The sequence below is a fragment of the Neomonachus schauinslandi genome, chromosome 15 (assembly GCF_002201575.2).
Source record: "Neomonachus schauinslandi chromosome 15, ASM220157v2, whole genome shotgun sequence".
Classification (NCBI taxonomy): Eukaryota; Metazoa; Chordata; class Mammalia; order Carnivora; family Phocidae; genus Neomonachus; species Neomonachus schauinslandi.
In genome coordinates this window covers 49203750-49229558 of record NC_058417.1, presented here as the reverse complement: position 1 = coordinate 49229558, position 25809 = coordinate 49203750, and the positions used below count along the sequence as shown (strand labels likewise).

Here is a 25809-nt window from a genome sequence, read left to right as displayed (position 1 = left end):
CTACAAAAACCTAACATCATGCTTAATGGTAAAGATTGAACACTTTCCCTCTAACAACAAAGCAAGGTTGCTTACTCTCACCAATCTTATCTGACATAGTACTGGACATTCTTGCCACTGAAATAAAGCAAAAAAATAATGAAAGTTTTTAAAAATACAATTTGGAAAGGAAGAAAGAAAACTCTCTATTTGCAGGTGGCATGATTGTAGACATAGAAAACTCTATAAAAAATCTACGAACACACACACACACAAAGAATCTACAAAAATGCTCCTAGGGGCGCCTGGGTGGCTCAGTCGTTAAGCGTCTGCCTTCGGCTCAGGTCATGATCTCAGGGTCCTGGGATCGAGCCCCGCATCGGGCTCCCTGCTCAGCGGGAAGCCTGCTTCTCCCTCTCCCACTCCCCCTGCTTGTGTTCCCTCTCTCGCTGTGTCTCTCTCTGTCAAATAAATAAAATCTTTAAAAAAAAAAAAATGCTCCTAGAACTACTAAGTGAATTCAGTATGGTCCCAGGATACAAGAGCAATAGAGAAAAATCTACTGCATTCCTATACACTGACCCTCAACAGGTGGAAACCAAAATTTAAAATGGAGTATCATTTATAGTTGCTTCCCACAAAATGAAATACTTAGGTATAAATCTTAACAAGCCCTACTGTAAAGAGTCCGTATGATAAATACTATAAAATACTGATGAAAGACATCAAAGAAAATCTAAAGACTTGCAGAAATCTACCAGGTTCATGGATTAGGAGACTCACTGTAGTCAAGACGTCAACTCTCCCCAAACTGCTCTAAAGGTTACACATAATTCCTACCAAAATCTCAGCAAATTCATTTATAGACATAGACACACTGATTCTAAAACTAATATGGAAAGGGAAAAGCCCTAAAATAGCCAAAATTATTTTGAAAAACAGAACAAAGTGTGAAGCAATGGGTTCTTAAAATTGTCACCAAAAGCATAACCCGTAAGAGGAAAATTGCTAGATGGGATTTCATCAAAATAAAAGGATGAAGAGACAAATTATAGACTGAGAGAAAATGTTTTTAAATCACATATCTGACAAACTCCTTGTGCTAGAATATAGAAAAGAACTCTCAAAACTCAACATTAAAAAAGTAATCTAATTAAGAAGGAGGCAAAGACGTGCACAGACATTTCACCACCAAAGATATACAGATAGAAAATAAACACCTAAAAATACTCAGCATCATCATGAGAAAAATAAAAATGAGAACTACAATGATATAACATTATACATCTATCAGAATGGCTAATGGGGCTCCTGGGTGGCTCAGTCAGTTAAGTGTCCAACTCTTAACTTCAGCTCAGGTCATGATCTCAGGGTGGTGAGATCGAGCCCAGTGTCAGGCTCCACGCTCAGCGGGGAGTCTGCTCAAGATTCTCTCTCTCTCCCTCTCCCTCTGCTCCTCTCCCCAACTTGCACTTTCTCTCTCTCACGCAAAAATAAATAAATATTTTTTAAAAAAAGAATGACTAAAATGGAAAATAGCGTTAATGTTGGCAGGGATGCAGAGAAACTGGATCATCGCAAATGGCTAATAAGAATGTAAAATGGTACAACCACTCTGGAAAATACCTTGGAAGTTATTTCAAAAATGGAATTACCGAACGGCCCAGCAATTGCACTACTGGACATATGCTCCAGGGAAATGAAGACTTATTTTCATGCAGAAACTTACTTTTGTCACAATAACCCCAGTTTTCCAAAACTGGAAACTACCCATATCTCCTTCAAAGGCTAGAGGGTTCAACAAACTGTGGTATATCCATACCATGGAATGGATTCAGCAATAACAAGGAAAGAACTACCGATACATGCAACAACTTGAACGAACCTCGAGGAAACTATGCTGCGAGGAAAAGCCAATCTCAAATAGGAGACGCGTGATTTGGTATATGTAGCAGCCATGAGACAACAAAATGGAAATGGGGAACAGATGAGTGGTTGCCAGAGATTAGGGCTGGGGGTTAAAGGTGGGCGTGACTATAAGGGAGTAACACCAAAGAGTCTTGTGGCATTGATACAATTGAATACCTTGATTATGGTAGTGGTTCCATAAGGCTACACGTGATAAAACTGCATGGAGCTACACACACACACACACACACACACACACACAACGAGGACTTATAATAATGGTGAGATTTGAATAAGTTCTATGGTTTGCACCAATGCCACTTTGTTTTGACACTGGGTAGCAGTTGTGTTAAGATGTGAACATGGAGGGGAGGACACAGACTAGGGGAAGGGTACATGGGACTTCCCTGTGCATTTCTTTGTCCTCTCTGTGAATCTACAATAATTTCAAGTTGAAAAGTTTTAAAAGTATATCACACAGAGTCCCATACAGATAGTACAGGGAAGTAATATATATACTTGAGTCTAAACTCTTGAGAAACCAATCAGAGAGGAGACGTTATAAATTACACAGGTCATAGGTCCACAGGGAAAAAAAACACCAAAAGGACCCAAAACACCAATCTCGATAGCAGATATGGAAAGAACCTCCTGCTGCAGAGCCTCAGGAAAGGACCAGTCTAAGGTGAGGTTGGCCCTCGAGCTACAGAGCAGAACCCGGAAGAGTGTACTTTCCGCTCTGTACTTAAAAGGTTCTTGAGTGGAACGCTTGTTCGTACCACTGCAGGGAATGGCCAATGGCCTCAACAAAGTCTTACAGTAGACGTGATCATTTTTACTAGCACTTTCCAACACCAGGAGGTGCCCTTTCTGATAGGATGGATCGTGGTTAACGTCAAAAACCTTTAGAAAGAGAGGCACTTGTCGAGATGACCAGCGGCCTTGAAAACTCAAGCTTCCATTGGGATGGCCTTTCCCTATACTTGCTCTGCCTCTCTAGAACTTCTGTTGTGACTTTTCTCCTTGCAATTTCCATTCCTCCCAAGCAGATGCTTTGTAAGGTGGTCATATCTACAACTGGACAGCAGGAACTCTCACCATCCCACGGAGAGAAAAAGAAATAAGAGGAAGGCTAAAGGAGAGGGTATCCTGCTTCACCAGGACTTGAGCTCACTTAGGTATTTGGGCCAAAGCCTCTGCTAATTTAAAAAAAAAAAAAAGGTTCCTTTACCTCATTTTGCCTTCTATTTATATGGGATAGGATTTAGGTGTCAGGATGCTGAGTCCTTATCAAATACCGTCTTTCCATCTCTACTTAAGCTTTATAGTAGTGGCTCTCCCAGGGATTTGCTTATTTGCTCAAGTCTATATGGAAAAGGCAAAAAATCCAGGTCCAGGGACCTGTCTGAACTTCACAGGACCCCATCTGCCAAACGCACTTGTGACACTCAATTTTCTGCCAACCAGTAACATGAGAGGCTGAGTTCAAAGCTACCCTGAGTTCAAAGCACGATATAGACTGACTGATTATTTCAGGTCTCAGAACAGCGAGCACATGGCTCCTCCCTCTAAAGGGCTCTTCTTTCTAACGGTGATTTCCATAGTCAAGGCATTGCTCATCCATCCAAAAATGAACCCCCATTCCCTAGAAATCTGTAAAGTGAAGTGTTTGGATTAAGACGATGATCTTGCCAACTTACGTGGAACTGGGCTGAGGTTGTTCAAATGCTTCTTTTGGAATTTTAAGGCCAGGGTTTCGCTTCCTGCCTATGGGGAGAGACACAAGGATAACGTTAAGGTCGAAATCACAGCATGAGAGTGGGAACAGAGACCCTGCAGCAGAAGCAAAGGGCTAGCCTGGGAACATGTAGCTCTCATCTCCTCATGCAGAACCGCGTTTCCCACCCAGGAAGTCTGTGAGTGCCGAGCACCCAAGCACAGCACAGCTTCCCAAATACAGACTGTGCTCATGGATGAGGTTCTTTGCCACTTAAGGATGAAAAGATCAGTATAAGAATGCTAACACTCTCTTTACCCAGGAGAACTGCCCTTTCCTCCCTGCCAAGAGGTGGTCGTTCCAACTTCTTTGTTATTTCTTGTACGTGAGAATGGTAATGGTAGATGGTATTGGCTATAGATTTTTTCCTTTTTAATGTCAGTCCAATATAATCACCTTTATCGCAATATCTTACAACTTTCTCATTTGATCTGTAAACAACTGATAGATTTAACTATGGAGGGAGAATAAACAATACCTTCCCACTCTTCTGCCCTGACCATTTGTCAACCACCTGTCATAAATGGAAGCACCTAAAAGAGGGAGAGAGTGATATTTATTTACGTTTACCCTGTTCCAAAAAGGAATAAGGTAACAGATGGGCTCATGCAAGGAGGTTATCGCTTCTTTGGGGACCAGGTAGGAACGTAACCCATGTGTTCATCCTTGGATTGAAACCACAGAGAGTTTGGCTCAAATAATTTTGCTGACGAATAAAAACGAATAGACTGATGGTGCGCCCAGGTGGCTTGGTCGGTTAAGCGTCCAACTCTTGATTTCAGCTCAGGGGTCGTATGATCGAGCCCCTCATCGGGCTCCACACTGGGCGTGGAATCTGCTTGAGATTCTCTCTCTTCCTCTTCCCCCGGCCCTCCCCCTCTCTCTCAAGGGGAAAAATAAAAAAAGAACAGACTGAGAAATGCCAGCTCAGGAATGTGAGTAGTAGTCTCTTAAGAGCCCAGGATTTTCCTCACCTAAGGAGATCCTGGGTCTCTTCATGCTTGGCAGGGGAAACCAAAGCAGAGCTGGGTAGAATGCCGAGGGTTCTCCTTTTTTTTTCCTCCCCTCTGCTCTATATCACTGGGGTGCATTACAGCATTGACACCAGCCCTGGACAAGGCCTGGGTTAGAGACTCTCAAGATGCAAAGAGACTTACGACATCAAAGAATATAACCTCCTTGCAGGAAAATGACATCCAAAGATTTCCGTAATTGCTCAACATCATAGAACCAGCAACGACCCAGTCAGAATCAGAATCCAGGTCTCCAACACCCAGCCTGGAACTTATTCCTCTGTTCTACAATGGAAGGAGTTCAGGGATGATCAGAGAGAGGAGGGCATGGGGAGCATGTGATTACGAGCTTTTAAAAAACCAGCTTATTTCCGGTACTTTCACTCACCAAGCGACCTCCAGAGTCACTTTTCACCTGACTCTCGGTATCCTCAAGTGTAAAATGGGGAATTAATATTCATGCCGACCTCATTGGACTGGAGAGGAGAGCCATGGGGTATCACATATGAAAGAGCACAGACCTATCTTAAGTAGCTGTTAATTATAACCATTTAGAGAAAGAATCTGTACAGTCTCATTAAAAAATAAGTCATTTAAGAAATGCATGAGCAGAACTGGTCAGATTACCTCAGTCCAAGATAATGTGTAATCCACTCTTGTTCTATCCCTTCAAAATCCAAAATCAGGATCAATTCTCCAAGTTGTATAAAGCCAAGGAGAAATATGCTTGGCAGTAGCCAATGCAGAGAAAGCCTTTCAGGTCCACCTTCATTGTCACAGGTCTTCTCAATGCTCTCTTCCTTTGGGCTCATCTATGTGTTTTATAAGATTCAAAACTCACTATTACTTTCCTCCTGCCTGAGTTCAGATGGCCCCACTTAGCACATGTTACTAAGTTAGTCAGTTACACAATACAGAAACCTTGTCCATACATATGGTAGATAATAGAGAGAGCTGTGCTATGTACCAGGAGCAATGCTAAGGGCTGGATCTGATGGTGAAAATCCCAATAGATGCGTGGCCCAATTCCAACAATTCCTCTCCATGCACCTCAGTCAAAGAGCTGGAGGATGCTATTTTAAATACTGTCGTGAGGAATGCATGACAAATTCCATTTGTCCAGATGACTACATCTCTACTCCAACACAGGTAGCAGGTAGTTCAGAAAATCCCAGCAGATACAACCCTGTCTTCCCCTCTGTTAAAACAAAATAAAAGTAAAATATATTTTGCCTCTGAAAAAGTCTCCCCCGTTGCCATGTAAGCAAACCAAAAGCAAAAGTTACTCTGAAATTCCTACACCTCCCTCTTCTTCATTTCTAACTCAGCTCTTACAAGAGAGATGTCCAGAGAGAGAGCTATTTGTGGGGGGAAACTGCCTTTGCAAAACACAGCAATGAATTATTCTACCATAGCAATTGACTATTAGCAATTCATGATTATACTGTAACTCCACAAATCTTTAAAACGTCTCTGCAAAGAAACAGTAAAAGAGAGAGACAGAGAAGCTCTTGGCACAGAGGCTAAAGGAATAAATGACCAAAACAAAAATAAAGTCTTCAAGGTGTGAGAAAAGAAGGCTCCTACTTCTTTTCTGACAGCAACAAGAAAAATACTTGCAGGAGACACAAAACCTGGTTGAATGACACAGTTAGAATACACCCTGCCTTCATTTTCAACAGTGCATCAAATTGGACAAAAATCACAGACACATGCACCAAAATTCCATAACTCACTTGCCCATCCCTGAAAGAGGAGGCCAGGGGTGACTCTGATGAGGTTTTCAAGGCTGCAAGCAAGGCTCGCAGAACAGCACACACAAGGCATTCTTCGCTCAGCTCTGAAGACCACACTTCAGCAGAGAGAAACAGCCCTGAATAGACTCCACCCTCTCAAGGGCGGATTGCAGCAAACCTCTCGGAGTTTATTGTTCCCAGCAAACCGCAACTTCACAAAGAAAGAAGGAAAGTGGGTCCATTTGGACACCGAGGCGTGACATGCACTGCTAACCAGATGTGGGAAAAAAATACATCTATAAAGTAATCCTGGACCGTACTGCCTTTTCCAGGCTTTCTATAAATTCCTCTTTCATTTCTTAGGAGAAAGAAAAACAATATGTGGTCAGTTTCCAGCTGTGTTTATTTCAAAGCAATCTGTTTCCCGGGCAAGCCTGCCAACACCTGACGCTAACATTTAACACCACGTTAAAAAAAAAAAAAAAAAAGTAAGCGGGGGGAAGCAATGTAAATAATACAACACTGTGCCCAAGGATGTGAAATGGCCATTTCCCCCGATAGTCTAAAGCAAACACGAAAAAATAGATCAGAAAACAGGCTCTGTGTTGGGTCCCATGCTAGTTAACAACCTTCTCAGAAGGAGAGAAGGCCCGTGTGCTCCTACGGACCTCGACAAGCTTGGCCCTCTTGTTGGTACAATCTGCAGAGGGTAAGCCTCGTGGGCTTGAGCATTTGCAGCGCTGTATTACATCAGCCCCGTGCCACACCCGTGCTTATTTTCTCTGAAAATGTAGCCCCACCACACACATATATTTGCAAAAATTCATCTTAAACCAAAGCTGGGTCATTATAATCCTGGCCGGGAGCAAAAATGGCACCAGAAGACAAAAACCTTGCCAAGAGTTAGCAAACATTTCCCAGGCCGCAGAAGTGTTCGCTAGCTTTGACCGTCCCGAAAATGATGGGGTACACAAGACCTCTTGCCCAGTACCCACGCAGACAGGCTGGGCACAAAGAGCTTCTCTCATGTGCCTTATTACATAAAACAGAAAAGATGGTGCTCCGGTGCCAACCCAAACAGCCAGAGAATCCCACAGGGTGAACAGAAGGTGGCATCATTAGGATATTCTGACAACTAACTATTTGTCAGCTTGGCTGGGAGGTCGGGTGGGGGGGGGGGAGTGACAATGAGGGTTTATGATTATTGCTGCAGCTTTACAAAAGGATGACGTTGCTTCCAGGGCCAAATTTAATTTCCAAATCTGTTCCCCAATGTGAATGGGATTTCCAGCCAAGTCACCGGCAACCTGGCTGCCCTCTCCTTAATACTTGCATCTAGGCTTAAGTCCCAGGGGTAGCCAGCACCAAAATCGGGAGAGGAGTGTCATTAGATGTTAGATGTTATTAAACTGCGACGATCAGATGCAAAGCAACTAAGGGAGCAGGGCCGAGGGGAAGGAGTGCAGGGAGAAAGCTGGTTTCGCCAGAGCGAGAGGACACAGGTGCTTCCGTCCGCCCCCCGCAACCACTGGATCTCACCCACCACTGAGACTCCAGTGAGCATGCCAACGTTCTGCAGAATGACATAACATTTAGAGAAAGAAAGCTGACCAGCTCAGCTAAAACGGGCGGTGGTTTTGATTTCAAGGAGGGAGATGGATTTCCTGGGACCTTGCCTTTATCTTTGTGTTGCTTCTGCCTAGAAGGTTCTAGCCCTCTTGCAGACAGGAATCCAAACTTCCACTTCTAGCTCTTCTATCACACGCCCCCGCAGAACCCTCCCAGACCTTCCTGAGCACTCCTTCCGGGTCATGGTCCACACCTCCAGCTTACACATTCCAGCATCTCACATAGATTGTGAACTCAATGCACTTTACTGAGCCTCTGACATTTTAGTTTAAAAGGTCCACTCTGGGGCGCCTGGGTGGCTCAGATGGTTGAGCGTCTGCCTTCGGCTCAGGTCATGATCTCAGGGTCCTGGGATCGAGTCCCGCATCGGGTTCCCTGCTCAGTGCAGAGCCTGCTTCTCCCTCTCCCTCTGCCACTCCCTCTGCTTGTGCTCTTCTGTCTATCTCCCTGTCAAATAAATAAATAAAATCTTAAAAAAAAAAAAAAAAAGGTCCACTCTGCCTCTGTTGGTGGGGGTGCAGAAAGGTGCAGCCAATCTGGAAGACAGATTGAAGGTTCCTCAAAAACCTAAAAATAGAACTACCCTACCATCCAGTAGTTGCACTACTGGGCATTTACCTAAAGAATACAAAAACACTGGGGCACCTGGGTGGCTCAGTTGGTTAAGCATCTGCCTTCGGCTCAGGTCATGATCCTAGGATCCGGGGATTGAGTCCCACGTCGGGCTCCTTGCTCAGCGGGGAGCCTGCTTCTCCCTCTACCTGCCACTTCCCCTGCTTGTGCTCTCTCTGACAAATAAATAAAAGGAAGCTGACTCCCCGTTGAGCAGGGAGCCCGATGCGGGACTCGATCCCAAGACCCTGGGATCATGACCTGAGCCAAAGGCAGCCACCCAACTGACGGAGCCACCCAGGCATCCCTAGACCTCATTTTAAATCCCAGCTGTGCCCCTTACTAACATGGTGAGCTTGAAAATGTTTCTTAAACCCAGTTTCTGCACCTGCTAATGGGAGATGAGAGACTCGGGTCACTGAGAGGCTCAGCTTGCACAATATGTGTGAAGACATCTAGGAGGGTCCCACATATAACAGGTGCTCAATACGTACTAGTTTCTTTTCTCCCTTCCATGTTTGTGCTTCTATTTTTTAAAATATGAGCTAAACAGAATGTTCCCTGTATGGGCAACTTATTTCTTCAGATGTCCTCCTCTCTTCTTCCTCTCCTATGTTATTAATGTTAAAATTACATTTCTCAAACATCTCATCGATTTGGAACCATATTCTCTTGGTTCCCACTGACCATGGGAACGATTTCAGCTCCCCAGACTCAGGATCTCTGGGAGTGAGGCCTCCGAATCATCTCTTTCTTTATGAAGGACTTCTTTTTTGAGAGCAGTTTGCAGTTCACAGCAAAACTGAAGGGAAGGTACAGAGATTTCCCCTATACCCCCGGCCCCCACACATGCATAGTCTCCCCATTATCAACATCCCCCAGCAGAGTGGTGCGTTTGTTACAATTGATGATACTGATGCATCATTATCACCCCCAAAGCCCATAATTTACAATGGGCTTCACTCCCGGTATTGTACATTCTATGGGTTTGGACAAATGTATACTGACATATATAATATATACAGACATGTCTGGATATCATTTTAGCCTCACACGGAGCATTTGCACTGTCCTAAAACCCCTCTGTGCTCTGCCTATTCATCCTTCCCTCTCCCCAACCCCTAGCAACCACTGATATCTTTTTACCATCTCCACACTTTTGCCTTTTCCAGAACATCATATAATTGGAATCATACCAACTGGCTTCTTTCACATAGTGACATTCCTTTAAGGTTCTTCCATGTCTTTTCACAGCTTAATAGCAAATTTCTTTTTAGCACTGAATAATATTCCATTGTCTGAATGTGCCACAGTTCATTAATCCGTTCATCTACTGACAGGCATCTTGTTGCTTCGAAGTTTTGGCAACTATGAATAAAACTCCTATAAACATATGTGTGCAGGTAAAGTAATGTGTCTCCTTTTTCACCACTTCTTTCTCTATGATGACAAGGTCACTTTCCGCCCAGTTCCTGGTACTTCCCCCCCCCCACCACCACCACCAATCAGTTCTTTGTGGCTAGGAAGAAATTCCAAATGAGGCTCCTCACATGGCTATCTCTATCTTTGAGCTGAAACTGTTAATAATTCACCAAAGTAGACGCTGCAAGGAGCAAAAAGGTCATCAAGCTACAAATTCTGCTTTGAAAGGGTCAGGGGATAAGAAAAACCAGTTCCTGTAATATCAGAGTAGATGTGATATACACTACAAATACCGCATCATGAATACACAGGAGGTTCAAAGCAGAAGAGGGAAATGAAAAAGGAAAATGATCTCATAGGGGAAGTATTTTAGGTGGTCCTTTGATCACTGGTAGGATTTAAGGGTACATGAGGATTGATTAGACTCTTAAGTCTTCTTTTTCCATATTTAAATGTTTCCATTATACATTTTTTTTTAAATAATGGGTAGGATTTTGACAACCAGAACATGGAAATGAAACAGTGAGATTCTAAGCAGAATAAGGATGAGCTCCCAGTGGTGGTGAGAAGGCATTGTGGTCTATTCAAAGAAACTGCGAGTTGTCTACTTTAGACAAAGTGAAGGATGGTAGTAGAGAGAAAGCTGAAAGCATAGATGAGAGCCAACGACTGAAAGACCAAAGCTTTAGGGCACCTGGGTGGCTCAGTTGGTTAAGCGACTGCCTTCGGCTCAGGTCATGATCCCAGAGTCCCGGGATCGAGTCCCGCATCGGGCTCCCTGCTCAGCGAGGAGCCTGCTTCTCCCTCTGACCCTCCCCCACTCATGTACTCTCTCTCTCTCTCATTCTCGCTCTCTCAAATAAATAAATAAATCTTTAAAAAAAAAAAGACCAAAGCTTTAAATTTTTAAATAATTTCATAATAATCTATTTTTTTTGTTTTTTTATTTTATTTTATTATGTTATGTTAGTCACCATACATCATTAGTTTTTTATATAATTTCAGATTTAAGAAAAGGAGTTCTCTGTGTTGTTCAGTTGGGGAGGTCATGTCGTCCACATTTCAAAAAAATCATGTAACAAGATGAATCTAATATCTGCAGAATATTCTGAAAGTGTGGTAAACACACACACACACACACCCATATTACACACCTTGGCATTTTAAGCTTCTAGGTCTTTGCTTGTGTTTTCCCTAGAATGCTGCCATCAGCTGTCTCTACTGGTCAACTTTAACACAGCTCAAGCATGTTCTCCTTCAGGGAGCCTTCCATAAAAACACGCAGAATAAATGTTCCTCATCTGTATGGTTACAGTAGTCTGAACATACCTTTAATGGCTCCCTTCCTAAACCAATTGACCCAACCCATCTGCTCACCCATGGCTTGCTCTTCAAGGCCATCCCCCATGTCCCACCCATGCACGGGACAAGCGCTACACCCAAGAAGTAAGAGGCAGTGACCACAGCCATCTGACTGATAAATACACTGCTTAAACTTTATGGAGGCAAAACCCCTAGGCTCTGGTAATTTACTGGATTAGAGGTGCAGAAGATCAGAAGATAAGCAGTTATAGTCGTAATCATAATAGTGGTGGTCGCAGTAATAGTAGTAGTAATTTAGCTTTTCCACATCTACATGAAATTAAGTGAAAGACGAAAGTCAGGCCCAGTGGGGTGGGCGGTGGGGAGAAGGCAGAACAGGAGTTCCAAAGCAGACGTGTTAAATACAAGATGGGGGGGGGGGGGGGAAAGATTTTCGGGGGAATGGAGGGGGGTGGGCGGGGGCGGGGGCGGGGGGGGGCAGGAATATGCAGATCTGGTGACAAACAGAAGTAGAGAGTTGAATGAGAGGCAGGAAAACAACAAGAGCAAAAGAATGGAAGGCAGTCAAAGCAAGAACATTTTGACAGAATGAGACGTGAATGAAGAATCAGTGAAAGACACAAAGAATTGCTGGACGTGTCAAAGGGGAATCAGCCAGCCTGTTCAGGGCAGCACCATCAACTCACCCAGAAATGGTCCTATTTTCGAAGAATGAAAGCACTCCGAAGACTCTTACAGCCTCATGGGATTGAAGCTCTTTTTTTTTTTTTTTTTTAGACCGGGTTGAGCTGAACTCTGTTTTGTCATATTAACAATTTGATGCTGACTATGTGTTCTTGAAAGAACCTAAAAGCAAATCACAGCCAATGCCCTTTATTTGTGGTCGGGGCCCAGAGTGAAGGTAGGAGGCGGGCAGTGGTTAGGTGGGGAATCCCCACTGTCTGCGCTCATCTTCCTCATTTCTGTGCTGCTTCATTCATGAGTCTTTATTGAAAGGAAGTGTACTCATACGGGTGTTAAATCAAATACCACTTTAAAATATGGCAACAGGTTGCTAAGAAATTTAGCGATGTGTTTGATCTTTTCAAAATGGTGGACTAAATTTTAGTTTAGATTTAAAATTAGCACTCCCAGGGGCGCCTGGGTGGCTCAGTTGATTAAGCGACTGCCTTCAGCTCAGGTCATGATCCTGGAGTCCTGGGACCGAGTCCCGCGTCGGGCTCCCTGCTCAGCGGGGAGTCTGCTTCTCCCTCTGACCCTCCTCCCTCTCATGCTCTCTGTCTCTCATTCTCTCTCTCTCAAATAAATAAAAAATCTTTATATAAAATAAAGGCATAGATTTTTATTTTGTTAAATATAATTTATTAACGAGTTCCCATTGTTTGAATGGTTTCCCCAGGTTTTTTTTTTTTAATTTTATTTATTTTTAAAGATTTTATTTATTCCGAGAGAGAGCACGTGAAAGCGCGAGCGCGTGGGGTGGGGGGAGGGGCAGCGGGCGAGGGAGAGAGAAACCCAAGCAGACTCAGCACTGAGCATGGAGCCTGATGCGGGGCTCAATCTCACAACCCTGAAATCAGACTTGAGCTGAACAACCAACAATTGGACACTTAACCGACTGCACCACCCAGGCGCCCCTATGATTTTATTTTTAAGTAAACTCTCTCCCCGGCGTGAGGCTGAACTCACCCTGACATCAGGAGTCGCAGGCTCTATTGACTGAGCCAGCCAGGAGCCCCTCTCAGTTTTTGTTCTTGATTTTGTGTACCGCCCCCCATTACAAACAATGCTGCTGTAGGGGCGCCTGGGTGGCTCAGTTGGTTAAGCGACTGCCTTCGGCTCAGGTCATGATCCTGGAGTCCCGGGATCGAGTCCCGCATCGGGCTCCCTGCTCAGCGGGGGGTCTGCTTCTCCCTCTGACCCTCTTGCCTCTCGTGCTCTCTGTCTCTCATTCTCTCTCTCAAATAAATAAATAAAATCTTTAAAATAAATAAATTAATTAATTAATTAAATAAAATAAAATTAGCACTCCCATTTTAGAGATAAATACTGAAATGTCTCCAAAGGAAATAATAGGCTTGTAGGGTTTGTTCAAAAGAATATGGTGGAGGGGATTTGGGGGGTGGAGATATGGATGAAATTAGATTAGCCATGAGTTGGTAACTGTCAAAACTGAGTGATGGATACATGGTGGCTCATTGTACCATGTACCTTTGAATTTGTTTGAAATTTTCCAAAATATAAAGATTTTCTTAAATAGCTACGAATTACAGAAAACTCTCCCTTAATACTTACAACAGAGGGATAGTGAGTAAGAGGGTTGCATTTTTTTTCTTGGGAGAAGTGGATTATTCTTCCCCCCTGGTCCAAGGTCACACTTTTAATAGCACTGCGATCACCTCCCTTCTTGCCAAGAAAAACCACAGAGGAGTAACTGGGATTCTACCAAGCTGCATGAAGACTAAGAGATGCAAAGAAATACAGAGGAGAGTTCTTCGTCTATATAACCCTTCTTAGTGTTACCATTGTAGAATCTATCCTGCCTCTCTCCCAATTTCACCCCATTTCCCCTGTTGAGCTACATTCTACCATGATGCCATTGACCCATGAGGCAAGGTACATCTTAAAAAGAGGCCTCTGAAATTCTTCTCTGTAAGGATGTGTTTCATCACCTTACATAATGCCCTTTTTTACTCTTAGAAAAAAAATGTGTGTCATCAATAATTGGAAGAGTTGGCTTCTCCTGTATAACCAATCAGTCTTTGCCTGTGGATGATGTGAATGTTTTTCTTCATGTTTCCTTCCTTAGCTTGATGGCTAAAAAGCTAGGGCCAAACCGGACTCATATTCATATTCATGTCCGAGTATTTTTTGTCTGTGTCTTTAATAATATTTTATGATGGAACATCTTAAGTACATGAGAAAGTAAACAAGACCGTTATAATCAATCCACATGAACCCATTCCCCAGGTTCAACAAGTATCAACTCATGGCCAATTTTGTTTCATCTATAGCCACCCACCCTCCCAGACATCAAATCATATCATCCATAAATATTTTAACAAATATCTTCAAAAGAAATTGACTATTTTTAAAAAAGATTTTATTTACTTATTTATTTGAGAGAGAGAGAGAGAGCATGAGCAGGGGGAGGGGAAAGAGCAAAGGGGAAGAGACAGAGAATCTCAAGCAGACTCTGTGCTGAGTGCAGAGCCTGACGTGGGGCTTAACCCCACGACGACCCTGAGATCATGACCTGAGCTGAAACCATGAGCCAGACACCAACTGACTGTGCCACCCAGCCCCAGAAATTAACTATTTAAAAAAAACATAACCACAACAGCATTATTACATGTAAACAAATAAGTAATTTCTTAATATCTACTCAGTGTTCAAAATTCTAATGGTCTCATAAATACCTCAAATATTTTTAAATTACAATGTGTTTGAATCAGGATCAAAATTAGGTCTATGTTTTATGATTGCTTGATAATGTTTCTTGTACCTCTCTTCATCTATAAGCTCTCTCTCCATTTCTTACTGTCTGCCCCTCCCTCTGCATGAAATTGTTTTGTCGAAGAAATCTGGTCATCTGTTCTATAAAGTTTCCCACTGGATTCTGCCAATCATATCCCCTATTGATACACACACTCCTCTGTAAGTTAGAGCTTGATCAGATTCAAACAAAATTTTTCATCTTTGTCAATTTGATAAGTAAACAAGAGTACTTCATTGTTTTTAGTCACATTTTTAAAATATTTAATAAAGCTCAGCATTTTTATATGTCTACTGATACCTGTATTTTTCTACGAACTGCCTATTCAAAATATTTGTTCATTTTTATATTATTATTGCTGTTGTTGTTTTATTTGTGTTTTTTATTTTTTTTAAGATTTTATTCATTTATTTGACAGACAGCGAGCACAAGCAGGGGGAACGGCAGGCAGAGGGAGGGGGAGAAGCAGGCTCCCCGCTAAGCAGGGAGCCCGATGCGGTGCTGGATCCCAGGACCCTGAGATCATGACCTGAGCCGAAATCAAGAGTCAGACACTTAACCAACTGAGCCACCCAGGTGCCCCATATACCTTTTTAATACGTACACCTCTTATGTAAGTTCATTGGCTTTCCATCTCAAAATTTAATTAAATATGACAGTCATTGCAGACATCTTCACTTGATCCTAACTTTAAGAAAAGACTTTCAGGGGAGCCTGGCTGGCTCAGCTGGTGAAGCACGTGACTCAGGGCTGATCTCAGGGTTGTGAGTTCAAGCCCCACATTGGGTATGCAGCATTCTTAAAATAAAACTTAAAAGTTTCATAAAACAAGAAAAAGAAAACTTTCCAGCCTTCCACCTTAAAAGAATTATGCTGGGTTTAGATTCAGTTTGGTAGAAGAAGCATATAACTATTCACATTTTAGTGAGTGACGTAGGCTAATAATGGTTCCCAAGATGTGCCCATATCCTAATCCTTGGCACCTGTGAATGTTACCATAGTAACGATTTTGCAGATGTGATTAAATTAAGGATCTTGAGATAAGGAGATTATCTTGGATTATCCAGCTGGGCCCTACACGCCATCAGAAGTGCCCTTATAACAAAGATGAAAGGGGAGGTTAGACTCACCCAGAGAAGATGGAGGCAGAGCCTGGAGTACGGGAGGTACAGGCTGAGGGGTGCCGAGGAATGTGGAAGCTCCCAGAAGCTACATGAGGCAAGGAAAGGATTCTCTCCCAGAGTCTCTGGAGGGAGCCTGCCCTGCCCACATCTTGATTTCAGACTTTTGGCCTTCAGAAGTGTGACAGAATAGATTTCTATTGTTTTAGGCAACCAAGTTTGCACTAATTTGTTACAGCAGCTATAAGAAACTGATACAGTGAATTATTAGAAATGGACACTGAGGGGCACCTGGGTGGCTCAGTCAACTGGGCGTCAGACTCTTGGTTTCGGCTCAGGTCCTGATCATCAGGCTCTGTGCTGAGCATGGAATCTACATAAGATTCTTTCTCCTCTCCCTCTGCCCCTCCCCCTGCTCACACTCGAGCTCGTGCTCTCTCTCTCTCTATTTCTCTCTCAAATAAATAAATAAATATTTTTTTAAAAAGAGAAAGAAATGGATACTGAATTTTATCAAATTATCTCTCAAAACTTATCCAGTGTCTCTCCCACCATACCCATGCTGCCACACTCTCTACCAAATATATTTCTCACTTTTCCCTTTTTCCTTTCTTTTATCCCTTCATTTTCACTCCTTTCATTTCCTTCTCAACTGCTTCTGTCACTGAACTTCCAAAGCATCCTGTGATCCTACAATGCCACTAGTGATAGAAACACCTAGAAGGTCTTCACCGGATGATAAAAGGGGGCAAAACAAGCAACACTGAGAAGTTAACTGCAAACTAGAAGAAATGGGTATAGGGAGATGGAGCCATCCTCCTCCTTGGTGGATGCCCTTTGCTGGAACAAAAAAGGAGTAGATGCTGACCTCCTTCCAGTTCTTTCTAATTCAGTGACATCTCAGAGGAAAACTAAGAAATGCAGCTCTTTCCCCCAGGCCTGTGGCACATTCTGGAATCCTTATGCCCCCTGCCAACAAGAAACAAGAAGGTAAAGACACCATGGCCAAAGCAGTATCAAAACACTATGGCAGGATCCTTCACCTTGACACTCCAATCCTCCAGCCTGAAAAAGCTCAGTATAATCCTCTGCACCATGGTTGTTTCTGCAATATCTAGTCACCTTCTTTCCAGGGAGGCTGGATGGTTCTTGAGAGTCATGTTTTGCAAACCACAGCCTGGCCAAAGACCGTGGTGGGCTCTGCCTTTTGGTCTGCCCCATACTCTCGTGGCTTAGCGCATCTCCCACTGGTGACACTCCAGATGCGAGGTTCCTAACAGGCGATTAAAAAACAAAGACCAATAACTTCGAGAAAACCACAACATTTAAATGTGATTTTCTGAGAAAAGAATGCTAATGTACAAAAGCAAACAACTTAATTTCAAAGCAGAGTTCTTTATGCAAATCTACTCATACTTCAATCCTAAAGATGTCAGATCCTGTGGGGCCCTGAGGTAAAATCCCACAGTCCTATAGAAAGACTTAGGCCCTCCCTTTTTTTACTCCTGGATAAACCACTGTCACCTTAATTAACAAGTATTGCTTCAGGCAGTGCTATAAGTCAGGCTGTCAAAAGCCGTGGAGTTCTCTAGTCTTGGGTAGTAAGTCTAGAAATCATTCCAGGCAGTCACCTTGAAACATGTAAATCAGTTAATCTCCAAGACTCAGCACCAAAAAAAAAAGTATATAAATTCCTTACTGCACCAGGGGAATGTTCCACCTACTTATGTGATCAGAAACGTGAGTCAAAAGTGTAAATTAAATACGCTTTGTGGGGGCGCCTGGGTGGCTCAGTCAGTTGAGCGTCTGCCTTCTGCTCAGGTCATGATCACAGGGTCCTGGGATCAAGCCCCTCCCTCCTCCCGTGTCCGGCTCCCTGCTCAGCAGGGAGTCTGCTTGTCTCCCTCTCCCTCTGCCCCTCCCCCCTACTTGTGCTCGCATGCGCTCTCTCAAATAAATAAATAAAATCTTTAAAAATTAAAATAAATAAATACATACATAAATACATACATACATACATACATACACTCTGTGAGGTCTTATACACACTGTTACCGAGGCAATTTCCCTAAGCTGGCTTCAATGGCTCACCAAAACTATGAGGAGATGATTTGAAATGATCCCTGGATAGACTAATTTTATAAAACTTTAAGCCAGAGATTCTTATTGGATTGACTTCAATTGAATATTATTGATGGCAATTCTCACAAGCCTTGATTATTGGAAAGCAGTGAGAAGGACTGGGGGACGTGCTTGTCCAACCAAGTTATATAGGGTTCCGTTGGAAAACACCTCCACATGACCCTGTAAAAAGGAGACCAAGTGGGAAGGGACCCAGCATAGCGCTCACTGGCTGTAAAACCTTGAGAAGGTATGCATCCAAGCCTCAACACTAAAATGGGAATATCAGTATCTACCTTGGTGAATAACACAAGCTAAGCAACACATAGTGCCAATGGATACAAACGAAGTGTTGGATACATGGATGCTGAACATTGTCAGGTCAAGCTACTGCTGTTTTTGGCCGGTGCGTCCTTATTAACAAGTAGCTGCTCATGAGAATAATAAAAGCAACTAATACTTATTGAGAAGTTATTACACGCAAGGCACGGTGCTCAGCCTCGCGCATAAACTCTTAACATAATGATCGCTACAACTACATGGGATAAATACTACTTCTTCCATCTCAAGGGCCCTGCCCAGATACATGGAGCTTTACAGACGTGAGCAGTCAGCTTTCACATATAATATAACAGTATTCAGTCCTTTGATTGCAATGACTTCTCATCACAGGTCTATTTCCACTAGCTCGTAGAAGGATTATTGCTGACCTCTGTCCAAGCTATATATAAAATCTGGGCTCTGGAAGTAAAAGTTCTGGGTTAAATCCTCCGTGCAGCTTTTCTACCCCTATGCCTGGCCATCTTGAGATAACAAACGCAGGTTATAAAGCTGTTTACCAGGAATTACTGTGACATGACCTAAGATCTATCAGGAGATCAAGACTCAACTGAAAAACTATACTGCCATGAACTTTGTCCAGGATATTCCACTGTAACGTTTCCGGACTTGCGTTCCCCTGATTCTAAGATGGAAAACATTCCATCAGTAAAACTAGCTGATGTTCTCATTAAATGGTATTTGGAGGAGCACGCCACCAGTTTCATCCATGATGTCATCAAGTTTTCTACTATGTGATAGCTCTGTGGTATGTTTGTAAACTAGCACCCCTTCCCTAAGGGGCTTCTGATAAAATTGATAAGCCTATCTCCTACCTGACATGAATTACTCCAGCAGGACAGTAATGGTCAGGTGACTATTTGAAACTGGTCACTGTGGCTTCTGTTTGCAAAACGCTGTCTTGGCGACACTTGGCCTGTGGGGTGACACTCCCCTTTCAATACAAAAAAATGGGGAGGGGGGACTCTCTTAGTCCATTAATGGACTCCTCGATGGGCTCATCCTGACGGTAATCTCAGCCTGATGTTTCTCCCATTTTACCAGAAGATTCACCAGTCCCGGCTGGACTAAACACTCAAGGTCACAGGGACCCTTAAATCTGACTATAGGTCAGAAGCCTTAACACTCAAAATAAAATAAATGCACAAAACCGAATATATCCCAACGACTATTGTGGGGGCATTTTCTGTGAAGGAAGAACTCCTGGGGCGCCTGGGTGGCTCAGATTGTTAACTGTCTGCCTTGGGCTCAGGTCATGATCCCAGGGTCCTGGGCTCGAGTCCCACACTGGGCTCCCAGCTCAGTGGGGAGTCTGCTTCTCCCTCTCCCTCTGCCTCTCCCCCTGCTTGTGCTGTCTCTCTGTTTCTCTCTCTCTCAAATGAATAAATGAAATCTTAAAAAAAAAAGAACTCCTGGTTTACTTACTAAGGTAAAGATCATACTTTTTCTCCAGGAAACTGCCCCTTCCTCCAGTGCCTAACAAATAAATCTACCAACCAACGAGGCCTGACACCAAAGCATATTCTCATTGCATCTGGCCTCGTAACCAGAATTAGAGTCCACTTGGGATTGTTGGGTCTCTAGCCAATGCCTGGGAAAACCATTTGGAAAATCCGCTTCCCACCTAGCTGAAACCTCATCTCTCTCTCCCATCCCTAACTGCTCTAGGTAGATGTCCTAGACCTCATGCTAGCACAGGACTCCCAACTTTGTAACCTCAATCTCTTCATCAAAAGGACACATCAATGAAAACAGGAAAATACACACACTTTGCAAAAAAAAAAAAAGTTAACTGTGGGGGTAAAAAAAAAAACACATAGTATATTGAGGAAGAAATAAGGATCTAAGGAAAGTTTTGGAGTTTGGGGTTTTTGTGCGTTTATTACTGCTTTCTAAATAGGATGGGAATTTTGAGCAGCTGTCTAGCTGAGAAAAGAAGCCAATGGGGAAAGGGACAAAGAGGCCAGAGAAGTACACAGAAATGATGGGGCAAAACTCTTGGCAGACAGTGTGGGATCGATGGCACAGTGAAGAAGCCTGGACTCAGAGAAAGGAGTGGAGGGTCTCTCTTTAGGACAAGAAGGAAGAAGGGCATAAAAAGTGACAACAAAGAGAAAATTCAATGCAAAGGCAAGTTGAGAGAGGCACTCCGTATTGACGTAAAACAGGGTGTTCTGCCAAGATTTCCCATGGGGTCCTCAGAAGCACGGAGCCAAGAAACATTAGAAACAGCCAGAATAGGTCAGCAAAGGAGTTCCTGTAGTTTCAAATGAAACTTTACCACATACTCTTGCAGTATATAAGTTCCTGAGGAAGTAGCTAATGAGAAACATAAGGGAAAATTCCAAAAGGCAACTCAACTATGTCAAGCTAAAGTAGGTGTGATCTAAAACTTCCTTCTTTCCTCTAAGAACCTCCTCCATTCCAGAGCTGCTCATCATTAAAATGTGGAAACACACGAGTCAGATGTGGTTCTCAGCTCAAGAACCATCCATGAGTCTCAAAGGTCACACATGTGAGGATGGGATGCATTTCATTCTAGAAAATTCAGGGAGTTTGCTACCAAAGAGCTTGAATGCTTCGCCTCCAGAGTTGCAAAGCCCAAAGTCTAAAACTCTGATCCATGACACTACCTTTGCCCTCCAGATTTCATTACAACAGCTTTATTGGGATACAATTCACACGCACAATTCTGTCTATTCAGATTGTACAATTCAACGGTTTCGAGCACACTTGCAGACTTGTGCAAACCATCGCCACCACCATTTTCATAACATTTTCGTCACCCACAAAAGAAACATCATACCCATTAGCCATCCCGGTCTCTTTTCCTCCAATATCATCCCTCCCTCTGGTCCTCGGCAACCACCAGCCGAAACTCTGTCCCTGTACATTTTCCTATTCTTGACACTTTGTGTAAGTGACATCATACAATACGCCGCATCCTCCTTTTGTGCCAAAGACTCTGTTCTCTGAAGTTAAATGCATTACTACTTCTCCCAATTGTCTCAAGATCCAAGAGCTGTGGGGCCCAAAGCTTTGCTCTCTGAAAAGCTGAAACTAGGACCGTCCCAGGGGGTAAGGCTGTGCAATGAGTCCTGTTCTCCCTGTGTGCCAAGTTGCAAACAGGTTGGGGCTGGTGGGAAGAACGGAATGTCCCATGACAAAGAGGAGGGGCGCAGAGGGGGGAAGGCAGCAGGACGAGCTGCCACGGTGTTTCACGTGCTGGGGAACGAAAGTGAAAGAGCATGTAGGAGCAGGGAGGAGAAATGCAAAATCCTGGGAAATGACACTAAGTTCTTTAGAGCGCTTCGCTTTCAAGAATATAAACCCCATGAATGGCTGGACTATCTTTTCAAAACTCTGTTTCTTAAATTTTGTAAACGAGTAAGAAAACATTCAACCTGGGGATATCAGGCTAACTCTCCAAATCCTCCTGTTTCGGGGGAAGAGCAAAGAGCCAAGCGTGTGTACAACCAAGGGGGTATTATAGAAAGTAAAAGCACATTCCCCAGGCTTAGCTCCCCAAATATGACCACCGTACGTCAAAACCTGTTACATAAAGCTCCAAGAAACTGTTCAAATTCTATGGTGGCACTGAAATTCTGCTGTATTTAGGACTGCCTGGAAAAAGCAGGCCATTAACTGGGGGGGGGGGGGCTCAGCGCTTTTTTACATATAAAATAAATAGCGTTGGTTATGGTATTACCTCTCTTTGCACATGGAATGCAACCTGCTCTGGATATCCTGGCAGAGGCTGTCGGCACCGGCAACGCCAAGCTTCCCTCTGAGTATTTACACGACCACATTTATTTTTCAGTGAACTGAACACTTTTACGAGCACAAGCTGAAACACAGCCTGCTCTGACCTTGGGAGAAAAATGGAGGCACAGGCATTCAACATGTATCTCAGCTCAAAACCCTTCCCAGAGTCTCGATACCCAGAGCTTAAGAAAACTCCCTTCTGGGGTGCCTGGGTGTCTCAGTCGGTCAAGCATCTGCCTTCGGCTCAGGTCATGATCCTGGGGCCCTGGGATCAAGCCCCAAGTCGGGCTCCCAGCTCAGAGGGGAGCCTGCTTCTCCCTCTCCCTCTGCCCCTCCCCCACCCCATCGTGCACGCTCTCTATCTCAAATAAATAAATAAATATTTTTTTCAAAAAGAGAAAGAAAAAGAAAGAAAGAAAGAAAGAAAGAAAGAAAGGAAGGAAGGAAGGAAGGAAGGAAGAAAGAAGAAAGAAGGAAAGAAAGAAGAAAGAAGGAAAGAAAGAAGAAAGAAAGGAAGAAAGAAAGGAAGGAAGGAAGGAAGGAAGGAAGGAAGAAAGAAAGAAAGAAAGAAAGAAAGAAAGAAAGAAAGAAAGAAAGAAAGAGAAAGAAGGAAGAAAGGAAGGAAGAAAGAAAGAAAGAAGAAAGAAAGAAAGAAAGAAAGAAGAAAGGAAGGAAGAAAGAAAGAAAGAAAGAAAGAAAGAAAGAAAGAAGGAAGAAAGGAAGGAAGGAGGGAAGAAAGAAAGAAGAAAGAAAGAAAGAAAAAAAAAAACTCCCCTCGGTGGTAGCTGGGTAGCAGGCCAAATGATGCCTCCCAGCTGGTGCTCACATAACAGGGGCGAATATCTTACCCAAGGGGCCACAGAGGCTACTGATGCCACCAAAAAAGGAAACTGAAGAGATATACACACAGCACATTCATTCATTCATTCATTCATCCTCTCCCCAAATATTTACTCAGTACCTACTACGCATCAGCGCTGAGCTATGCCCTCAAAGTAACAGAGTAAGTAGAGCTAGCCCCCAACTCTGGTCCGTCCCCACCCTCCTCCAGTATCTCTTCTGGAATGACTAAGCTACATTGCAATATTCCCACAGGGCAATGGTTACTTCCTAGTGGCCTAAATGAGCCTGGGTGGTAGGGACAGGAGAAAGTCGGGGGGCCCCTGCAGTTAATTCCCAATCTTTTTTTTTTAAGATTGTATTTATTTATTTATTTATCTATTGGTCAGAGAGAGTGAGAGCGAGCACGCACAAGCAGGGGAAGTGGCAGGCAAAGGGAGAGGGAGAAGCAGGTTCCCCACTGAGCGAGGAGCCCGACGCGGGGCTCCATCCCAGGACCCTGGGATCATGACCTGAGCCGAAGGCAGACGCTTAACCAACTGAGCCACCCAGGAATCCCTAATTCCCAATCTTTGAGGAAGTTTGTCTATGCCTCCTTCCTAACTGCCAACCAAGTATAATTCAAATTACTCAAGTTGGCATTCAAGAGCCTCCCCCAGTTGTACTATCTATTACTTCCACCTCTAAGACGTAACTAAGAGACAGCCGAACAGGGACGCCGGGGTGGTTCACTCGGTTGAGCGTCTGCCTTCGGCTCAGGTCCTGATCCCAGGGTCCTGGGATCGAGCCCCACATCGGGCTCCCTGCTCGGCAGGGAGACTGCTTCTCCCTCTCTCGCTCCCCCTGCTTGTGCTCTCGCTCTCTGGCAAATAAATAAATAAAATCTTAAAAAAAAAGAGAGAGAGAGAGAGATAGTGGAAGAGAAGTTCCTTCTCTTTCCTTGAACACACCTAACCCTGGTCTCGACTCTGTCTCTGGCCCTGCTGCGCCCCCTGCGCAGTGCACACACACAGTGAGTTCTTCAGCCTGCATTTTGGCCCAAAAACTTCTTCCTAGATACTCATCCCTCACCTCCCATCTCCTTCCCTTCCCTTGTACCCATAAGACGAGAAAGTTATCTGTGCATCTACTGCTCTGGATGGTCAGGTGGGTAGGTCACTAACATTTATTCCAGGCCCAAAGCAAGGAATTCAACAGATATCATCCTCCGCTAACCCTTCCGAATGCAAAATGAGTTGTTATCCTTGTGCAGAGGAGAAACTGAACTGTAGAATGGTCAGGTAAATACTCTAAGGTATCCCAGCTAGGTTAAGAGTGGAGCAAGGTGTGTTGTGCTCAAATCCTGAATTGTCCTCACTCAACCATTTGGAGTGCAGCATGTATGCCTGGGACAAGTCTTGTATGCCACTCCCCATTTCTCGTTGCGCCACCTCCCACGCCCTTCCCTAATCTGGCTTTCCAGTACAGACCGGGTTCTAGCCAGCTTCCAAACAGATGCAACCTGACAGTGCCCCCATCTCGAGCTGCACCAAGTTTCCTCGTCCATCTCTGGATTCCTACTCCAAGAGTGCTCTGGATGATGGAAACTTCTGGGCTTGCTGACATGCAGAACCTGGGGTCAGAGCATGTGGGGCCACCTGTGATCAGTGAACAATGATGGACAGGAACTGATGGATAACCCCTTTCGTCCCACGGGCACACAGTTCTGAGATACATTTCACGAGGCTCTTAGAAGATCCGATGCGATTAAACATCAGTTGCCCCGAGCAGTGACTGCCACATTGGCTTTCCCTCTGTCTCATCTACCTTGTCCATCACACTTACTGAGGTCACACTGACAAACAAGCCTCTTGCACCCAAGCCTCTATTTTGAGCTCTGCGTTCAGAGCCGATAGCAGAAATGTGAGCCAAAGCAGAGGAAGGCTCAGCAGCAGTGTAGGCTGTGGTACTACTCTGCCCTGCCCCTCGGGCCACACGAGTCAGAGATCCAGTGGTGCTTGAGGTACTCTTGGAAGAATGCATGTCTCACCCGTGGATGCCAGCTAGCTTCCTCTTCTCAGTTACCCAGTGCCAGCACGATGCAGCCAGGAAAGGCATGGCTCAGGTGGCACGGATGGAGGCTGTGCATGGACCCAGCAGCGTGGGCTTCCTCTTACCAAGGCCTGAGCCCTTGCTACTGCTAAATGTCCAACCAATCAATAGCAGAGATAGATGCCAATCCCTACAGTGCCTACAAGGCTATCAGCCAGCCCTTTGGCAGAAGGTCAATTCTAACAGACCGCTTCCACTCTGGAGGAGAGGAGGAGATAGCAATTCGTGTTTCCTGGAATTCATGCCTACCTACTCCCAAATACGGGTTTGCCTGCTCTGCAAGCACCCTATCCAAGGACATAAGAATGCCTAATGTACCAGCATGGTATCCCACAAAGCGTTGTTGCAGACCGAGGGACTGATTTATGTCAAAGGAGGGGCAACAATGAATGTATGACCAAGGAATTCCCTAGTTTGATCATGAACCTCACTGTTCAAAAGCAACCAGCTTAACTGAATTGTGAAATGGCCTGTTAAAGGCTTGGGCAATAGCTTAGTTAGGGCACTAGCTTAGTTAGGTACTAGCATAGTTAGGGCACTAGCATACTTAGGGCACTAGCACGGTTAGGGCACTAGCACAGTTAGGGTACTAGCATACTTAGGGCACTAGCATACTTAGGGTGCTAGCACAGTTAGG

The 25809-nt window shown here is 44.1% G+C and overlaps 1 protein-coding gene across 1 annotated transcript in view; it reads right to left on the bottom strand.

The window, feature by feature from the left end:
- Window positions 1-25809, bottom strand: part of MAP2K6 (mitogen-activated protein kinase kinase 6) — a 107861-nt gene that overhangs the window by 28865 nt on the left and 53187 nt on the right. Inside the window, exon 2 of the mRNA XM_021678448.1 lies at window positions 3588-3654. Within this exon, the coding sequence (XP_021534123.1) occupies window positions 3588-3654 (67 nt within the window). The remainder of the gene's footprint in view (window positions 1-3587; window positions 3655-25809) is intronic.